Genomic DNA, 19,123 nt, shown 5'->3' with positions numbered 1-19,123 from the left:
ACAACAACAGCACATCGAGAATAGTTTGTAGTTTCTCTCTTTTTGAACGTACACCAACACACCCAACTACCTACCCATCTCTATCCTAATAATAGATATTTAGTAAAACAACAACAACAACTCAACAACACATCAACAACGCACGCGTGTCTAAACAGCAGACTGCTTGCTAGTCGATTACACTCTTGCCCAGGCAAAAAATAAAATATAAACAGCCTATAAACAAACAAAAACAACGCGTTGGGAATGGACCTAAACGACCCTACTGTTGACCAGAGCAAGACAACAACAACAACTCAACATCATTTACAATCAAACAGTACCTCAGCACATAATAATAATAACGATAATATAGTTCACCAGCATCAAGAAAAGAATAGATCTATTACTCACACGATTGACCAGCTTGAGAACCACCAGCAATTTCACAGCATCAGCAGCAACAGACCTGCTTCATTTGATATAAATACTACATCTGCAGGTATGTTCTAATCTTTTTAAAATCCTCCCTCCTCATCATTATTTAAATAATAATAATAATAATAATAATAATATCATCCATCATATTTAAAATATCTTTTATCTATCTATCTCTTTTTAATTAATTCGTTCCATCATCATCCTTTGCTTCCATCTTCTTCGTTTTTGTAAATTTAAATATCTTTTTTTTTTTTGACCTATATATCTTCCTTCTTTCTTTCGTCAATCCAAAAACAAACAAACAAACAAACAAAACAAACATTTTATACATACTTTAATATTTATTTATATTATTTATATATATTAAATATCGCATTTGATGATTATCAATTGTTTTAATATTTATAATACATCAACTTCATTTAAACTACTTTTTAATAATTATCTAATTATTTAATTACTTTTCTATTTTTTTGTTTTTATAAATCTATCTTTTAAATAATTCATATCATATCTAATTATTATTTATTGTTTATTAGATAATAGTAGTGATAATATTGATAATATTGATATAAATCAATCAGCTGAAATTAAAAGATTTATCAATCAAAATTCAATTTCAACAAACGACCAACCATTGTTACAACAACAATTACAACAATTGCAACCAGATTCAACAATCATCACCAAAGAAACTTTATTAGAGTGGGCCACTTTGATGGCCTCATCGACGCCAACGTTCCCACAAATTCCAAACAACAATATTAATAATAATAATAATAATAATAATTTGTCATCGTCATCATCGACATTGTCATCTCCATCACCTTTATTGTCATTGTCTACCATTGCAGCTGTTGCAAGTGCTACTGGCCTCAACCTTGACCATTTACTGTTATTAACATTATCCAATTCTAATCTTAAATCACCTCTTACCCCAACATCATCATCATCAGTCACTGCTTCCAATTCAGGAATCGAATCATCCTTTCAATCGTCGTCGTCGTCTAAATCACCAGCAACCATGACTTCACTATCCGAATCATTCAATGCCAATTACTTTTTCAACTTTGATAGTTATCAAAGTGGAGTATCCAACAACTCAACCTCTTCAGGTAGTACCATGATCCAACCATCATCCACTTCCTCATCATCAACTGTCAATGCACCATCTACCCCTGGTTCATCAATGAGTGTCCTTTTCAACAACAACAACAATAATGATAGTAATTCCAACAACTCTAATAATAATACCAACTCTAATAATAATAATAATGGAATATTATCATTTAGTAGTTATGGTAATGGATCAACTGGATTGAGTGCTTATTTGGTTAATAGTTTAAATAATAATAGTAATAATAATAATAACAACTCTACAACCACTACAACAACTACAACTACAACTACTCAAAATAATAATAATAATAATAATAATAATATGCTCAATAACAACATGTTTTACACTTCAAATCCAATGGAGAATAATACAAGTTGTATTGTTTGCAAGTGGGGTAAATGTGACTTAAAGTTTGAGTCATTGACCGATTTTTGGATCCATTTTAGAACTGAACACTTTAAAAACAAACCATCTATTCTCAACACCACTACTGGTGGCTCAATCAATGTTGTTCCAGTGGTTTGTGAATGGGAATCTTGTGCTGCAGGAATCAAAGATTTCCATAGTTTAATGGGTCATATTAAATTTACTCATCTTATTAATCCTTTTGATCCAGGTATGTATTTAAACATAAACATATAAATACAACACATATACTCATTTATTAACCTTTATTTTCGATTGTTTATAGTTTCACATTCAAAGATTCAAAATCAAAAGAGAAAGAGTTCAAGTAGATTGTCTCCAACTGCATTGTTTGAAAGTACATCGAATCAATCGCTAAAAGAGAGTTATATATCACTTTTACAATCTCAAAAGATTGACAATCACATTCTAACTCAACTCATACAACAACAATTATTATTACAACAACAACAACAACAACAAGTAAATAATGTAAATGTAAATATTCCAACAACCACCACAACCACTTCCTTGGCATCTGCTCAAGTTTCAACCAACACCCGCAATAATGTAGATAATAATAATAATAAAATCAATGATATGATTGATGAACCGATTGCTTCTGCTGCTGCTGCTGCTACTCAACAACCCGCAAGAAAATATTCAATTGAAAGTGTAATTAATGTAAAGAATGAAATGATGGAGGAACATCATCAACATCCACTCCTCCTACAACAACAACACCAACAACACCAACTCCAAAATATAATGCAATTCCAACCACAACAACCACAACCTCAACAGGCTAGTGACGAACATAAACCAGCAGCTGCATCTACACAGTCAAAATCTACTAAACGAAAAAAGGCCAATTTAATCCCAACCAACTATTCCCAACAACCATTTGTGCCAACTGCTGTTACCGTTACCGTTCCCGCCGCCGCCGCCACCATGGGAGTTGGAGGAATCGTTTCCTCCAATCATATCGAAGAACTCTCAGGTCATCTTCGTGACATTGAAACTGAAGATGAAGAGTTGTCTAGTGATCCATCAGTCTCTATGATTTACAAGCAAGCCAAGTACACCGCTGGATCGTCTCCTGTACCCGGTCAACAACATACCTCACTTCCCCTTGACTCTATGATGACTACTGACCACTCCCTTGGAACTGATGTTATCATGACTAGTGACCAATCATTTGTTATTGATACTACCTCTACTACTACTACCTCTACTGCTTCCACTACTACTGCCTCGACAATATATCCAGCATCGACATCACCGGTCAAGGCAACGTCGGCATCATCGTCACTCCCCAAAAAACCAAGAAAGCGTAGAACGTCGTCTCCAACAGGTCCATTTGATTGCAAGTGGGCTGATTGTCGTGGTCGATCATTTGACACACTCAAAGAGTTGGGTGACCATATTGAAGAACACGTGCGTAACCAACGTGGCAAAAAGAGCGAGTCTATATGTGAGTGGTCGGGTTGCAACCGTTCAGACAAACCCCTCAAGAGTGCCTACAACCTCATCCATCATATTCGGTACAAGCATACTGGTGAGAAACCCTATTCTTGCGACTTTGCAGATTGCGAAAGCAAGTTTGTTCAATTGTCAGACCTCAACGAACACAAACGTAACATTCACAAGTTTGATGACGGGTATATTAAAAAGAAAAGAAATTCAAAAGCTAAAAAGGAAGGTTCAAATGGAGGTGGTGATGAATCACCAACTAATAATGGTACATCAATGGCATTATCTATTCTTGGATCAGTGTCTCCATCATCAACCACAACTACAACAATTGCTACTACGACACCAAGTGAAAAGAAATCAAAAAAGACAACTACATCAAAAACCAAAGAATTCCAATTACAACATCAACAACAACAACAACAAATACAACAACTACAACAACTCCAATTACAACAACAACAACAGTTACAGCAATTGTTAGAGTCTCATCATCATCATGGAAATACATCAACTACTTCAACTACTTCAACTACAACTTCTTCAACTCAAACTCAACATAATGATTATAATATTATTAATAATAATAATAATAATAATGTAAATGTTAATATGGTTAATGGAAATGGAAATGGAATGGATGATGATTCGTATCACCATTTATATCAATTACAACAACAACAACAACAACATCAACAACCATATATTGTATATAATCCAAACCATAATTTAACTTCTGCAATCATTGAGGATTATCATCAAGGAGGAGGAATGGAAGAGTTGGAACATCATCAACATCAACATCAACATATTTCACATGATAATCATATTCTTCATCATCATCATAATCAACAACAGGATGACCAAGAGATGGGTGGTGGTGGAGATGACTTGCACAATTATAGTAGTGATGATGACCATCATCATCATGATCATCATGATCATCATCATGGTCACGGTCACCACGGTAGTTTAGTTGACCATACTCATCCATCACACAAACTATTTTCCCCAATGTTGCCATTCCCATCTACTCCAAACTCGGTGTCTCTTGTCTCGGATGGTATCATTATCCCAGAGTCTCCACAAATCTCTTTACGTAATTCATCGTCTCGTATCAAGTTGGGTGTTGGTGGTGGTCGTAACAGTCTCATTTCATCTGGTGATCTATTGACCACCCCCGAAACTATTAATAATTATTTTTCTCCAAGTTCTCCTCCTCAACTTGGTAGTGGTAACACCAACTCATTAAAGTTGTCAGGGTCTATCTCTATCCCATCGATGAAACGTAATAGTTTTAGTGGTCCAAGTACAAGTACTCCAAGTACCCCCTCTACCTCTACCTCGACCACTACTTCATCATCATCCAAACCAACAGTTACAATTAATATTAATATTAATAGTAATAGTCACTCACCTCTTGCACCACTTGTTTTAGAATCGAGTTTTTCCAAACTGCCATCTATCGTTTCATCGTTGGAGACTATATCTAATATCCAACCAACTATTATGCACCAACCACTCAATCTGTCAAATGAAACTATTACATTTGATATTGGTACTCCATCAACACCTTCATCCTTTTTAAACAAATCTGTCAAGTCTAGTAGTAGTGGTAGTAGTGCTAGTGTAGCCACCTCTACCTCTACCTCGACTACCTCTACAACAACAACAACAACACTCACACTTCCTTCAACTCCAACCAAATCACCTATTTCACCAAGATTTAAATATCCTTCAATCAATGTTGTTGGTATGAATCAAAATAATAATCAAAATACTAATAATAATAATAATACAAATAATAATATTACAATGAATTTACCAACACCAACTATATCATCTGATGACAATAATAATAATAATAATAGTAAACTACCATCTATTATAATACAAACCGAATCAATTACAACAACTACAACTACCGAAGAACAAGTAGAAGAGGAGGAGGAAGAAGAGGAAGTTAAATTAAATAATCATCATCAAAACGACGATAGTGACGATCAAGACAATACAACAAAGAATCAATCAACTACTTTAATAGCCGATGAAGATGGTTCCATTCGTTCACTTGAAATTGATGAAGAAAATAATTTATATGACTAACCAAACCAAACTAAACCAAACCAAATAAACCAACATATATTTAATTTAAAATTAATCAATCAATCAATCAATCGATTTGTGTAATTTCCTAGGAACTATATATATATTTATTTATTTATTCCAATAATAATAATTGGAGACAAAAAATAAAAAAACTAGAAAAATAATAATAATAATAATTTAAGGACAGATCCCTGGGGGGTTTCTTCTTGAAAGTTGTTATTTTTGTAGGAAGGGTATCTTGAGAATGTTAATCTAGTTTACCATTAGATTGTTTGATTGAACCAATGCATGTATGTTAATTTATGGGTTATTTATATCATTCAGGAATCATTCCAAGTCCTATTCCTTCATTGTTCTCAAAAACAAAAAAAAACAAAAGGATGGCAACATGGAAAAACACCCATAAATGATAGTTTCAATGGTAAATAGTGAATGAATGTATAGTGATGAGAGTATAGTATTCTCAAGATCCCTTACTACAACCAAATTCCAATCTCAATTATCCAAATGAAATACCCCTAGGGATCTGTCCTACAACTATTACCTTTTTGTTTTGAATTTGAGGAAGTTCATTTTTTGAAAAATTGAATTTGAAGTAGAAAAAGGAGGGAAACACAGCACCGATCTTTTATCATATGATTTTTACATATATCTGATTTACAAGTAGAATACTAATATTTACTAAAGTAAAATGATGGAAGTAGATAACGACGAAGATTCATTACAAAGCAAGATTATAGATACATTGAATAAAGTCATTCAACAAGAAGGTTTGACTATCAACTATAGATACATTTCAAATCAATTTAAATTACATCCAAATATTGCTAAAGAGTAAGATGATTATACATGTTAGATAAGATGATGTAATAGATGAGATGATTATTGTATTCTAACTTATTCTCTTTGTTTATATATGTATTATTATTATTATTATTTTAGAATATTATATTATTATTATGAAAATAATAAAGATAAAGTTACACCGATCTATTTGATATCAGGTGAATTGGTGAATGTTAGTAGTAATACAGACAATGTAGCGACACCTGATAGATGTGTACGTACATTATCTATTGTATTGGTACCAGCTGATCGATTGGAAGAATCAAGAAAACAATTTAAAAAGGTTACTAGTGAACATGTATATAGTTTATCAAAGGGTGAGTCTAGCTTGCCCAAAGATCCAATCTACACAATCACTCAAACCGTCGAACAAATGAGATCTCAATACAAAGTAGTCAAAGAATTGGATAATCATTATTTTAACAAGTATGTACACAACATATAATATACATTCTTAATTCAAATCTAACTTTAATTAATTAATTAATTAATTTATTTGTTTTTAAAAGGGACATACCAATTCAATCACCATCAATTAAAAAGAGGGAATTAAAGAGACCTGTTTTAATTCCACAACAACCTCCACAACAACAACAACAACAGCCAAAACCAACAGTAGTTCCATCATCTTCTACAACTACAACTACAACTACTACTACTAGTGCTCCAGTTGCTGCTGCTACTACTTCTACTACTCCAGTTACAACAAAACCAAATTCTAAACCATCAGCTAAATCTGCAGCCAAACCAGCAGCAGCTGCAGCAGCCAAGGGATTCGCAAACTTTTTCAAACCAACTCAAAATGATGAGGGTGGAAAGGTTGATTTGTTTGCAAAGTATGATCAAAAGTTAAAGGATGATGTTGTTCATGTTAAACCGTCATCGGTAGCTGCACCTTCTAAAAAGGCAGCTGCCACCAAGAAATCTGCTCCACAACAAATATCAAAGGCATTTGTACCAGTCAATCAAAAGAAAAAGAAATCACATAGTGATGATGATGACAGTGGCAGTGACAGTGACTCTGGTAGTAACGATCCATTTGCAAGTGAAGATGAAGAAGAAGAACAAGTATTTGTAAAGAGAAAAAAGAATATTTTGGATAGTGAAGATGAAATGGAAATTGAAAATTCACAATCTCAAGAACAAGAAAGATTAGAAAAAGAAAGATTAGAAAAGGAAAAGGAGACATTGGAAAAAGAAAGATTAGAAAAGGAGAAAAAGGAAAAGGAAGAAAAGGAAAGATTGGCAAAAGAGAAAAAGGAAAAAGAGGAAAAAGAAAGATTGGAAAAGGAAAAGAAACAAAAAGAAAAAGAGGAAAAAGAAAGATTGGAAAAAGAGAAAAAGGAAAAGGAAAAAAAAGAAAAAGAGGAAAAGGAGAGATTAGAAAAGGAGAAAAAGGAAAAGGAAAGATTGGAAAAGGAAAAGGAGGAAAAGGAAAGATTGGCAAAAGGGAAAAAGGAAAAGGAGGAAAAGGAGAAAAAGGAGACAACAAGTACAAAGAGAAAGGAAAAAGAATCAACTCCAACCAAAAAATCAACTCCAAAGAAAAAGGTTATTGTTGAAGAGGAAGAAGAGGAAGAGGAAAAGGTTGTTGAACAAGAAGAGGTAGCTGAAGAAGAGGAAGAGGAAGAGGAAGAACAACCAGTTAAGAAACAAAAAACAATTGCAAAGGAACCAGCAAAGAAAAAGGCTCCAGCTTCCAAATCGACAACAACAACAACCAAATCCAAAGGAGATGAACAAGATGAAAAGAAGAAAACTCCAACTAAAAAATCAACTACTGCCACCAAGAAAAAAGAAAAAGATGCAGCTGAATTCGAAGATGGTGATGAACAAGAAACAACATCGACAACTACCACTACCAAAGCTGCTGCCAAACCAAAGTCTGGTTCAACAAAGAAAGCAGCAGCAACCAAGAAATCAGCAACCACAACTACAACATCTTCACCCGAAAAGAAAGGTGTTCAAACCAACATTACTTCATTCTTTACAAAGAAATAATTATAATAATAATATATATATTCAGACTGTCATATGGTTTGTAAAAATAATAATAAAAAAGTAAGATTTATCAAAGTTTTATTTTAAATTTTAATTTTTTATTGTTTTTTTGGTTTTCATCAAAGTTATATTTTTTTAGTTCATTGTTTTATTTTCTTTAGTAGTACTATATTATACATACACATACATATATATATAGATAGATAGATAGTAATAATTAGTATAAATGAATAGAAAAAAGGTTAAAGAAGGAGGAGAGGAAGAAGAACAAGTCAAGATGTTTCAAAAGAAGAATACTTTTCAATTAATATTGAATCAAGTTTATATTAGAAGACAGATATTCAATCATGTTAGTTCTATTCACAAACAATTAGAGATTGAAACTGTTAAAGTATCATCACTTTATACATTGGTTGATTACATTCAATATGGTTTAGATGATTTATTCTTTAAACATATAGATCAACTTTGGAGAATGATGTTTGAATCATCTGATGGTATTTATAGAAATAATGGTGTAAGTTTTAAAACTACTACTACTTTGAAAATATTTACTAATAATTATATATTTTTTTTAAATTTAGAAAATAACAAAAATTATGTCATCATCAATTCAATATCAAAATGATAGAATATTAGAATATATATTAAATAGAATTAGAAAAGAGATTGGACCATTTCAAACTATGGTTGTTGTGGATTTTGATCAAAATAATCTTTATAGTCTTGGTGAAAAGGTGTTTAATCTATTGATCAAGGACAATGTATTCATAGAGTCTAATGTATTGTTGCGTAAAATGGTAGAGACTGCTATTATGATGGTTGGAGATGTAGATGTGGTTCAGCAGATTTTCAAACGATACGATATCAACAGCAAACCCAATACTCGGATTTATCAAGTCGGTAAAGTACTAGATGCCACAATGTTTGATAAAAAGAAGGATTTTGAGATAAAGGAGCTATATCAAGTTGCTCAAGGGTTGCAAAAACAAAAACGTGGACACAGCCAATATGGATTCAGCGTGAACGACATGGCTCGATGTGCATTGTTAAAAGATCGACTCGAGTTGATCAAACTCACATTACCTTTACATAAATACTCTTCTCCAGATGTTCTCTCTACAAACGACGCCATTCGATCAAATGCCAGAAAGAACGAACTCTTGGGGTTCAACTTTGGTTCCTTGTCCAATCATGATAAAGAAGGTTTGCTGGACAAGATAAATAATGGTACAGACATTGAATTGTTCAAGTACATTCATAGTACCATAATCAAAAACAACAACAACAACAACAACAACAACAACAACAACAACAACAACAACAACAACAACAACAACAAAATCAGTAACTACACATGGAGTAGCTACAACAACTTTACAATCTACAACTATAACTACAACAATGATAATTATTATCAACTGGAAAAGGGAAAAAGAATCTTGGTAAAATCACTTGCAAATGGAGTAGAGGAAGTTATCACATTTGAATTGAACAATGGTTCAGGTGGAAAACCAATGTTCTTTAACAAGGTTGCACTCAAATCGATTCATCCAGTGTTTTGTTCACGTAAATATATCGATTTGTTTTCAAAACAAGCTACTGAAATCATTACTGGAAGATCCTCTGATATTATCCGATCAACTCTCACACAAGCTCCAAAGGGTAGAGAATTAGATGAACTAGATTATCTACTAAAGTCACCATTTGGACATTCAGTTTGTATTGATTTGGCAGATTCTATTTCATCGGTCATTGAAATGGGTGATGATCTATTTGGTCATTTACTCACAAGATTAGAAGACCATATCCAACATCACCCAGAGAAATGTAAAATCCGTTTCGATTCTATTCACAAGTACACGAAATCCGAGTATCCAAGACGCGAACAATTCATAGCGGCAATGGAAAAGATTCTAGATATTCCTGGTGTAACCAATATGGAGGAGGAATATGAGAATAATGATTTTAATTGGATTCTTGCACCCTCTTTGGTTGTTAAAATAACCAACATTATTCACAATAGTTCAAGTAAAGAATTTCTACTCTCTAGTGCAGCCATGTCAAATGACATTAAGCTGTACAAACAAGTTTTTGGATTAGTTGAACAACTCAATCTTGAACCATGTCCAAGACATTTTATCAAAATACTTCCTCGAATCATCTCTGCAGGCAATTATTCATTTGCCAAGGAATTCTTGCAATTCCATAAATCATTTCAATTGGCTGAATCTCCAATCAAAAAATTTAAAAAGGATATCAATACTCTATTTAAATTATATTTGGATTTAACGGATCGAAATGATGATCAACAAATTGCAAATACTGTTATGGAAATTGTACCAGAATATCTTAGATCAGAAATCATCTATTATGCAACTGAATTGACAAATGATCAATTTAATTTACTTTGGCTTGAATATGCAAATATGTATTTGGATTTAAATGAATGGTTGTCAAATCCATCAAAACATCACAAACAATTAAAATATGATCAAAAATTCTTTGATCATTTAGAAAGAATATATCAATATTTTAAACAAGAGCAATTACAAGTACATCAATCGATTAAAACTAGATTTAATCCACCTCCATTGAATTTAAAATATATTGGAATATTAAATCAATGTTTAGATAAATATTATTTCAACAAAGATAATAATAATAATAATAATAGTATTGTCAATAATTATACTTTAAAAGAATATAATCAATTTATTGATAAAGCATTAGAAATTGGTTTCATCCCTAATCATTGTAAAAAGTAGAAGCTTAATAAAAATTATTTCCAATAAATTATTTTTGAAAACTAAACCCAGAGTTTTAAAACATCCACCATTTTTCATTTTTCTTTTTTTTGTGTACATGTACAACAAAGAGATAATGAAAGATAGAGATAAATTCATACACACAAAGAATTCATTTCAAAAGATATTGAATAATCAGGTTATTAGAAAGATAATATTTAATCATGTTAGTTCTATTCACAAACAATTAGAGATTCAACCTATTAAATTCTCAACACTCTTTACATTGGTTGATTACATTCGATATGGTTTGAATGATTTATTCTTTAAACATATAGATCAACTTTGGACGATGATGTTTACTGATGGTATTTATAGAAATGATCATAGTCATGTATGTATTATGGCAAGGCAATATAGATATGAAAAACAATCAAAGATATTAATTAATTACCTTTTATTTTTAACAAAGAGATTAACAAGAATATTATCAGCAGCTATTAGTTTTAATAATTATAGAGTATTGGAATACCTATTGAATAGAATCAAGAGAGAGATATCACCTTTTCAAATGACCATCAGTATCGATTTTATCGATACATGTCATGGAAAGGACAATATCTATTGTCTAAATCCAAAGGTTTTCAATCTATTGGTAGATGATAGTATATTCATTGAATCAAATAGATTATTGAATAGAATGGTAAAGACTGCTATCTTAGTTTTTGGAGATGTGGATATCATTAGAGAGTTGTTTGGTCTATACAATCTCTCAAATCTCATTGATTTATTTAGACAGTACGAACCAATAGATTGTGGTTTACCAACAATGATTAAAGATTTATTCAACAAAAAGACGGATACAGAGTTGATCCAACTGTACAATGTCGTCACAAAACTCAACAAAATGGTTGATAAAGACACTCAAGGAAATATAAAAGTGTATTCATTGGTATATGACCGTCTCAATTTCATCAAACATGTCTCTCAAGGAAATGCCATCATAAAACCAGAATGGAAACCAAACATCCTCTCCCCACATCTCTTCTCACCATATGCAAGTAAGAGGATACAAGAAAATGAGAGAAAGAAAGAAATCAAAGAAATTTACCACACTGAAGATTTTATTTATTATTATGATGACCAAGGATTGATGGACAAGATCAAAGATGGAACAGACATTGAATATATTCGGCACATATTCTCACCACAGACAACCATCAATAATTCCGATGATATATTTATGATGATGCAGACTCCGGATTACTTTGCAGGGTCTCTTGCCTCTGGATCTGATCAATCTGTCACATTTTTATTAGAGTATGTTCGTCAGCAAAGCGACCCAGGCTTTAAATTTCGAATTGGAACCTCTCGTCTCATGTTCTCGATCCATCCGGTCTTTTGTTCTCGCCATTACATCGATCTCTTGGGAAGATATGTTCGTCCAACGGATTACAGCTGTTCCAATATCATCCGATCGACACTCCAACATGCTCAAAAGGGTCAAGAGTATGACCAACTAGATTATTTACTCAAATCAGCGCTTTGTCGGTCAATCAATATCGATTTTTCAGACTCAATTGCATCAATCATTGATATGACTAACGGCAATGTATATCATGATTTGATAGAGAGACTAGTTGCATATGTAAAGGTAAAACCCAACCATTGTATATTTCCATTTGAATCGGTCCACAAGTACACCAGAGATGATTACCAAGGACGGGATCAATTCATATCTGTCGTCGGAAGGATATTAAATGAATGGGATAACACTTCCAAACCCAGCTTCCGCATCCGAATTAGAAACGAATGGACACTCCATCCAGCGCTTATTGAAAGGTTAACCTATCTTTTTTGTAAAAGCCACCCCCCTTTTGGAGAATATGAAGAAATTTACTACCTTTTCCTCAAAAGTGCAGCCATTACCGCCAACATGGATCTCTTCAAACGTATTTTCTTTGCCATCTCTGCCATTAGCACTATTCCAACATTTGATCTTGTCAGAATCCTTTTATTGGTGGTCAATGCCAGTCACTATCAATTTGCAATGAAATATGTCAATGAATTTATTGATGTGACCTTAATAGCTCAAATGTTGTCTCCATATTTAAAAAGCTCGATTGAAATTCTATTTAACTTGTATTTTTATTTGGCCAAGAAGGATATAGAATCAAAACAAGAAGATATTGATATTGACCAATTCCAAGACTATCAACAACTTGCCAATCAAATTTTAGATCTAGTACCAACTAGAAACAAATTTGAAATCATCTATTATGCAACAGAATTGACTGATGATCAATTCAATATTCTTTGGGTTAGGTTCTCTGATGATTTAAATATTCGTGATTGGTTGGTCCACCCATCCAACCATCACACTGATTTTAAATATGATCAAAAATTCTTTAATCATCTTGAAAGATTGTATAGACTCTATCAACAAGATCAACTTGACAAATATCAATACATCAAATATCCAATGAATCCACCTCCTCTCACAAGAAGATATATTGGTATTTGGAATCAATGTTTACAAAATTATTATTTCAACAAAAATAATAATAATAATAATAGAATAGTAAAGAATTATACTCAAAAAAAATATGATAAATTTATGAGTCTGGCAATTGAAATTGGTTTCACTCCTTCTGGTGTTGATGAAAATAAAAAATAAAAAACATAATTCATTAAAATTCTAGTGGTGGTTTTGAAAGAGAATAACTTGACAGCTTATTGTGATGTGATTTAGATAATGGAAGATATAAACACAAGAGAAAAGAAGATCATAATGATCAAATCAATCAGCTATATCATCGTCGTCAACTTTATTCAAAGCTATGTTGAATCAATTATATCTTAGAAGACAGATATTCAATCATGTTAGTTCTATTCATAAACAATTAGAGATTGAAACTGTTAAAGTATCATCACTTTATACTTTGGTTGATTATATTCAATATGGTTCGAATGACCTATTCTTTAAACATATAGATCAGCTTTGGAGAATGATGTTTACTGATGGTAGATATAGAAATGATCATAGTCATGTATGTATTATAGCAAAGCAATATTGATATGAAAAAACAATCAAGTTATTAATTAATTACCTTTTATTTATAACAAAGAGATTAACAAGAATATTATCAGCAGCTATTTGCTTTAATAATTATAGAGTATTGGAATACCTATTGAATAGAATCAAGAGAGAGATATCACCTTTTCAAATGACCATCAGAATCGATTTTATCGATTCATGTCATGGAGAAGATAGCGCAGAAGATATCTATTGTCATGGAGAAACCAATATCTATTGTCTAAATCCAAAGGTTTTCAATCTATTGATAGATGATAGTATATTTATTGAATCAAATAGATTATTGAATAGAATGGTAAAGACTGCTATCTTAGTTTTTGGAGATGTGGATATCATTAGAGAGTTGTTTGGTCGATATAATCTCTCAAATCTCATTGATTTATTTAGACAGTACGAGCCAATAGATTGTGGTTTACCAACAATGATTAAAGATTTATTCAACAAAAAGACGGATACAGAGTTGATCCAACTGTACAATGTCGTCACAAAACTCAACAAAATGATCGATAAAGAGACACAAGGAAATATTAGAATGTATGCATTGGTTTATAACCGTCTCAATCTCATCAAACATGCCTCTCAAGGAAAGAAAAAATGGAAACCAAAGATCTCTCCATTTCTCTTCTCGCCATATGCAAGCAAAAATATACAAGAAAACGAGAGAAAGAAAGAAATCATAAAAATCGACTACTGGGATGATTATTCTTATTATTATGATGACCAAGGATTAATGGACAAGATCAACAATGGGGCAGACATTGAGTATGTTCGATACATTTTCTCACCACAGACAACTGATATGAATGATTCCCAAAATATAAATTTGAAAATGCAAGAACAAGATTACTTTGCAAAGGCTCTTGCATCTGGATCTGAACAAGTAGTCTCATTTGTATTAGAGTATGCACGTCTGCAAAACAACCCAAACTTTACCTTTAGAATTGGAACCTGCAATCCCAGGTTGTCGATACATCCCATATTTTGCTCTCGTCATTACATTGATCTCTTGTCAGATCATGTTTGTCAAATGGAGAGAACCTATTCCAATATTGTCCGATCAACACTTGAACAATCCCCAAAGGGTCAGTAGTATGACCAACTAGATTATGTACTCAAATCAGGGTTTTGTCGGTCAATCAATATCGATATTGCAGACTCGATTGCATCCATCATTGATATGACTAGCGGCAATGTCTTTCACCATTTGGTCGAGAGACTGGTTGCCTTTGTCAAAGAATTCCCCAACCATTGTAAATTCCCAAACGAATTGGTCGATAGGTACACAAGAGATGATTACCAAAGCAGTGGTGAATTCATATCCGTCTTTGTAAGAATATTGAATGAATGGGACATCATAGGCCAACCAAGTTTCAGCTTCCCAATCTTGGACAAAAGGATAGTCCATCCTTTGTTTATCGAAAGGTTAACCCAACTGTGTTGTAAGAAACGGATCTACCCCTATGTCGAATTTGTTCCTCAATACATTTTACTCTCGAGTGCAGCCATGACTGCCAATATAAATCTTTACAAACGTGTTTACAAAGCAGTCTCAGCCCTCAACACTATCCTAGCCAGTGAACTTGTCAGAATCCTTTTATTGGTTGTCAATGCAGGTCACTATCATTTTGCAATGAAATACCTAGACACAATGCCTCAAATGGTGCCTTCATACCAGAAATCCTCGATTGAAATTCTATTTAACTTGTATTTTGATTTGGTCAAAAAGGATAGACAATCAAAACAAGAAGATATTGACCAATTCCAAGACTATCAACAACTTGCCAACAAAATTTTAGATCTAGTACCAACCAAAAAAAGATTTGAAATCATCTATTATGCAAAAGAATTGACCGATGAAGAATTCAATATTCTTTGGGTTAGGTTCTCTATTGAGTCAAATGTTGAATTTTGGTTGGACGACCCATCCAAAGATCACAATAACTTTATGTATGATAAAAATTTCTTTAATCATCTTCAAAGATTGTATAGACTCTATCAACAAGATCAACTAGATGAATATCAATACATCAAATATCCAATGAATCCACCTCCATTTGACATTGAATATATTGGAATTTGGAATCAATGTTGACAAAGTTATTATTTCAACAACAAAAATATTAATAATAATAATAGTATAGTAAATAATTATACTCAAGAAGAATATGATCATTTAATGAATTGGGTAATTGAATTTGGTTTCATTCTTGAAAGGGAATAAAATATATTTTAATAAAATATATTTTAATTTTTGTTTGTTTTAATTTTTTTTTTTTTTTTTTTTGTCCTTGACAAGCATTCTAGAAAATTGCATTTACATATTAATACAAAAAAAAGTAGATAATAAATGGAAGATATAAATACAAGAGAAAATAAGAAGATCAAATCACAATTATCAAATCAATCAAATTTAGTATCGTCATTATTCAATCATGTTAGTTCTATTCATCAACAATTAAAGAATACAACTGTTAAAGTATCACTCTGTTAGATTATATTCAATATGATTTATTCTTTAAACATATTGATCAACTTTGGAGTTTAATGTTTACTGATGGTAGATATAGAAATGATCATAGTCATGTAACATGTGTTAGTATATTAATAGTGTTGAATCATATAAAGCACATCATACTAACAAATATACCTTTAGAGATTAACTAGAATCATGACAATTACAATTGATTATAATAATTATTATAATAGAGTATTGCATTCAAACTATGATAGTAATAGATTACAAACGAATGAACAAAAAGAAATGTGATCAAAAGGTCCATTGCCTTGGAGAAAAGATGTTTAATCTGTTGGTAGACGACAATGTATTCATTGAATCTGTTGAATTATTGCATATATTGGCACTGACCGCAATCATGGTGATTGGAGATGTCGATGTTGTTAGAAGTCTGTTCAAACGATATAACATCAACCATTTAAATTTCATTGATATACCTACCGACATATCATTCAAACTATTTGATCAATCGAGCTGATCGATCTTTATTTAGCTGTCAAAACAGTGAATGGACAATAATGTGGTATCACAGTCAACAGTATGGTTGGATACGCCTTGTTTCATGATCGATTGGAACTACTACAATACAAGATATCTTATTATCCATACCAAAATGTTGAAGTCCTCGAAATGACAAACAACAAGATTCGAGAGTATGCAAGAAACAATGAAATACTCTATCTCTATTGTTTGGATTTCAATGATCCATGTCAATTATTGGACATGGTCAGGAATTGTGCTGAATTTGTGTTACGTAAATATATTCACGGTCAAAATAACAATTATGATAGATATTTTCAATTTCGGCTGATAAGATACATGTTTTCAAAGTCGATCGAAAATGGAGTAGAAGATATTGTCAAGTTTGCAGTAGGGTTTTTGACAATTCATGCAGAGTGGAATCAATTCATCCAATCTTTTGTTCTCGTAGATACATTGATTTATTTTCAAAGATACTACCAGACTTTGGAAACCAACCCATTAAAATTGTGAGATCTTTATTTCAACAAACTCCAAAGGGTAATCAAATGGATGAAATCTTCTTCTTTTAAAAAAAGATTTGGAATCCAAACAACAAGAACAGGAGGATCATTATGCATCTGAATTGACAAATGATCAATTTGATTTTCTTTGGGATCACTACTTTAAAGAAATACAAGAAATGAATGAATGGTTGGCAACCCCATCACAACTATTAAATATGATCAATCATTCTTTTCCCATTTACAAAGAATATTTCAATATTTAAATCAAGATCAATCAATAGGTCAATCAACTCATCCTAGGAGATTAAATCCACCTCCATTAACAATTGAATATATTGGAATTTGGAATCAATGTTTAGAAAGTTATTACTTTACCACAAAAAACCAAGATGATGATAGTGACAGTATAGTCAACAGTTACACTTTAGATGAATACAATCAATTTTTAGATCAAGCAAACGACATTGGTTTTATTCCTACAAAGTTATTTTAAATAAAAATCAACCCTTTAGATCAAGGCTGTTTAATTAATCAAAAGTTATCAATGAATCATTTCAAATGCAGATGTGAAAATTGGTTTCTCTTCCAAGAATAGCTACGTTCAATTAGGGAGGCGATTTTGACCTAATCCAAAAAAATTGGTTTTGGAATTCATTTGTCCAAAAATTAAATCGAGTGATGTTGAGGGAAAGAAAAAAGTTAAAAGAAGAAGTAGTAGTACAAGTAGAAGAAAGAGATGTACAAGTTATACACAATAATAATAAGAAGAAGAATTTAGTATCGTCATTATTACAATATATATTGAATCAATCGTATCTTAGAAGACAGATATTCAATCATGTTAGTTCTATTCACAAACAATTAGAGATTGAAACTGTTAAAGTATCATCACTCTTTACTCTGGTTGATTATATTCGATATGGCTTAAATGATTTATTCTTTAAACATATAGATCAACTTTGGATAATGATGTTTACCGACAGTAGATATAGAAATAATAGTGATGTAAGTATATTATTTTGATGTTAAAAAGATTAACATTAAACAATCAACTAACTTTGTTATCTCAATTAACATCTCTATTTTAAAAAAAAAAGAATACAACTACTACTAGATTGATTAGTACAGCTATTCATTATAATAATGATAGAGTATTAGAATACCTTTTGAATAGAATGAAAGAAGAGATTGGACCTTATTATTATCTTATTTATCTGTACAAAGAGATATAAGATTAGAGATTTAAAACTTTAAAGTTTTTCAAATAAAAAATAAATATTTCTTTTATTTGTTTCTTTTTTTAGTATATACATACATTGTTAATACTATTCCTTATTTGATATTATTATTATTATTATAAAAAAACTATTTTTTTGATGGACCAAAAGAACGATCATAAAAAAA

At 31.7% G+C, this 19,123-nt stretch overlaps 8 protein-coding genes across 8 annotated transcripts; all 8 read left to right on the top strand.

Annotated features, from left to right (window-relative positions):
• Window positions 1-246: 246 nt before the first annotated feature.
• On the top strand, window positions 247-5,524 carry DFA_10337 (SET-domain protein; the record flags this gene model as incomplete). Its single annotated transcript, XM_004354187.1, has 3 exons — window positions 247-481; window positions 960-2,156; window positions 2,232-5,524. The coding sequence occupies 3 exons, from the start codon at window positions 247-249 to the stop codon at window positions 5,522-5,524; spliced, it is 4,725 nt and encodes a 1,574-aa protein (XP_004354239.1).
• A 694-nt stretch (window positions 5,525-6,218) lies between these two features.
• Window positions 6,219-8,374, top strand: DFA_10336 (uncharacterized protein; the record flags this gene model as incomplete). Its single annotated transcript, XM_004354186.1, has 3 exons — window positions 6,219-6,361; window positions 6,470-6,799; window positions 6,883-8,374. The coding sequence occupies 3 exons, from the start codon at window positions 6,219-6,221 to the stop codon at window positions 8,372-8,374; spliced, it is 1,965 nt and encodes a 654-aa protein (XP_004354238.1).
• A 226-nt stretch (window positions 8,375-8,600) lies between these two features.
• DFA_10335 (uncharacterized protein) lies at window positions 8,601-11,142 on the top strand (the record flags this gene model as incomplete). The annotated part of the gene is made up of 2 exons (XM_004354185.1): window positions 8,601-8,891; window positions 8,959-11,142. The coding sequence occupies 2 exons, from the start codon at window positions 8,601-8,603 to the stop codon at window positions 11,140-11,142; spliced, it is 2,475 nt and encodes an 824-aa protein (XP_004354237.1).
• A 115-nt stretch (window positions 11,143-11,257) lies between these two features.
• On the top strand, window positions 11,258-13,798 carry DFA_10334 (uncharacterized protein; the record flags this gene model as incomplete). Its single annotated transcript, XM_004354184.1, has 2 exons — window positions 11,258-11,515; window positions 11,594-13,798. The coding sequence occupies 2 exons, from the start codon at window positions 11,258-11,260 to the stop codon at window positions 13,796-13,798; spliced, it is 2,463 nt and encodes an 820-aa protein (XP_004354236.1).
• Window positions 13,799-13,961: 163 nt separating this feature from the next.
• On the top strand, window positions 13,962-16,310 carry DFA_10333 (uncharacterized protein; the record flags this gene model as incomplete). The annotated part of the gene is made up of 3 exons (XM_004354183.1): window positions 13,962-14,171; window positions 14,250-15,118; window positions 15,716-16,310. 3 exons carry the CDS (start codon window positions 13,962-13,964, stop codon window positions 16,308-16,310), a joined length of 1,674 nt encoding a protein of 557 aa, XP_004354235.1.
• A 255-nt stretch (window positions 16,311-16,565) lies between these two features.
• DFA_10332 (uncharacterized protein) lies at window positions 16,566-16,709 on the top strand (the record flags this gene model as incomplete). Its single annotated transcript, XM_004354182.1, has 1 exon — window positions 16,566-16,709. One exon carries the CDS (start codon window positions 16,566-16,568, stop codon window positions 16,707-16,709), a length of 144 nt encoding a protein of 47 aa, XP_004354234.1.
• A 564-nt stretch (window positions 16,710-17,273) lies between these two features.
• On the top strand, window positions 17,274-17,785 carry DFA_10331 (uncharacterized protein; the record flags this gene model as incomplete). The annotated part of the gene is made up of 2 exons (XM_004354181.1): window positions 17,274-17,487; window positions 17,565-17,785. 2 exons carry the CDS (start codon window positions 17,274-17,276, stop codon window positions 17,783-17,785), a joined length of 435 nt encoding a protein of 144 aa, XP_004354233.1.
• Window positions 17,786-17,903: 118 nt separating this feature from the next.
• DFA_10330 (uncharacterized protein) lies at window positions 17,904-18,965 on the top strand (the record flags this gene model as incomplete). The annotated part of the gene is made up of 4 exons (XM_004354180.1): window positions 17,904-18,186; window positions 18,435-18,724; window positions 18,817-18,870; window positions 18,894-18,965. 4 exons carry the CDS (start codon window positions 17,904-17,906, stop codon window positions 18,963-18,965), a joined length of 699 nt encoding a protein of 232 aa, XP_004354232.1.
• Window positions 18,966-19,123: the final 158 nt, after the last annotated feature.

This window comes from Cavenderia fasciculata, assembly GCF_000203815.1.
Source record: "Cavenderia fasciculata unplaced genomic scaffold Scf_EU5ZYIE02H8LDV-5, whole genome shotgun sequence".
NCBI classification, from domain to species: Eukaryota; Evosea; class Eumycetozoa; order Acytosteliales; family Cavenderiaceae; genus Cavenderia; species Cavenderia fasciculata.
The sequence above is the reverse complement of the archived record's forward strand: the minus strand, read 5'-3'. Positions and strand labels throughout refer to the sequence as shown.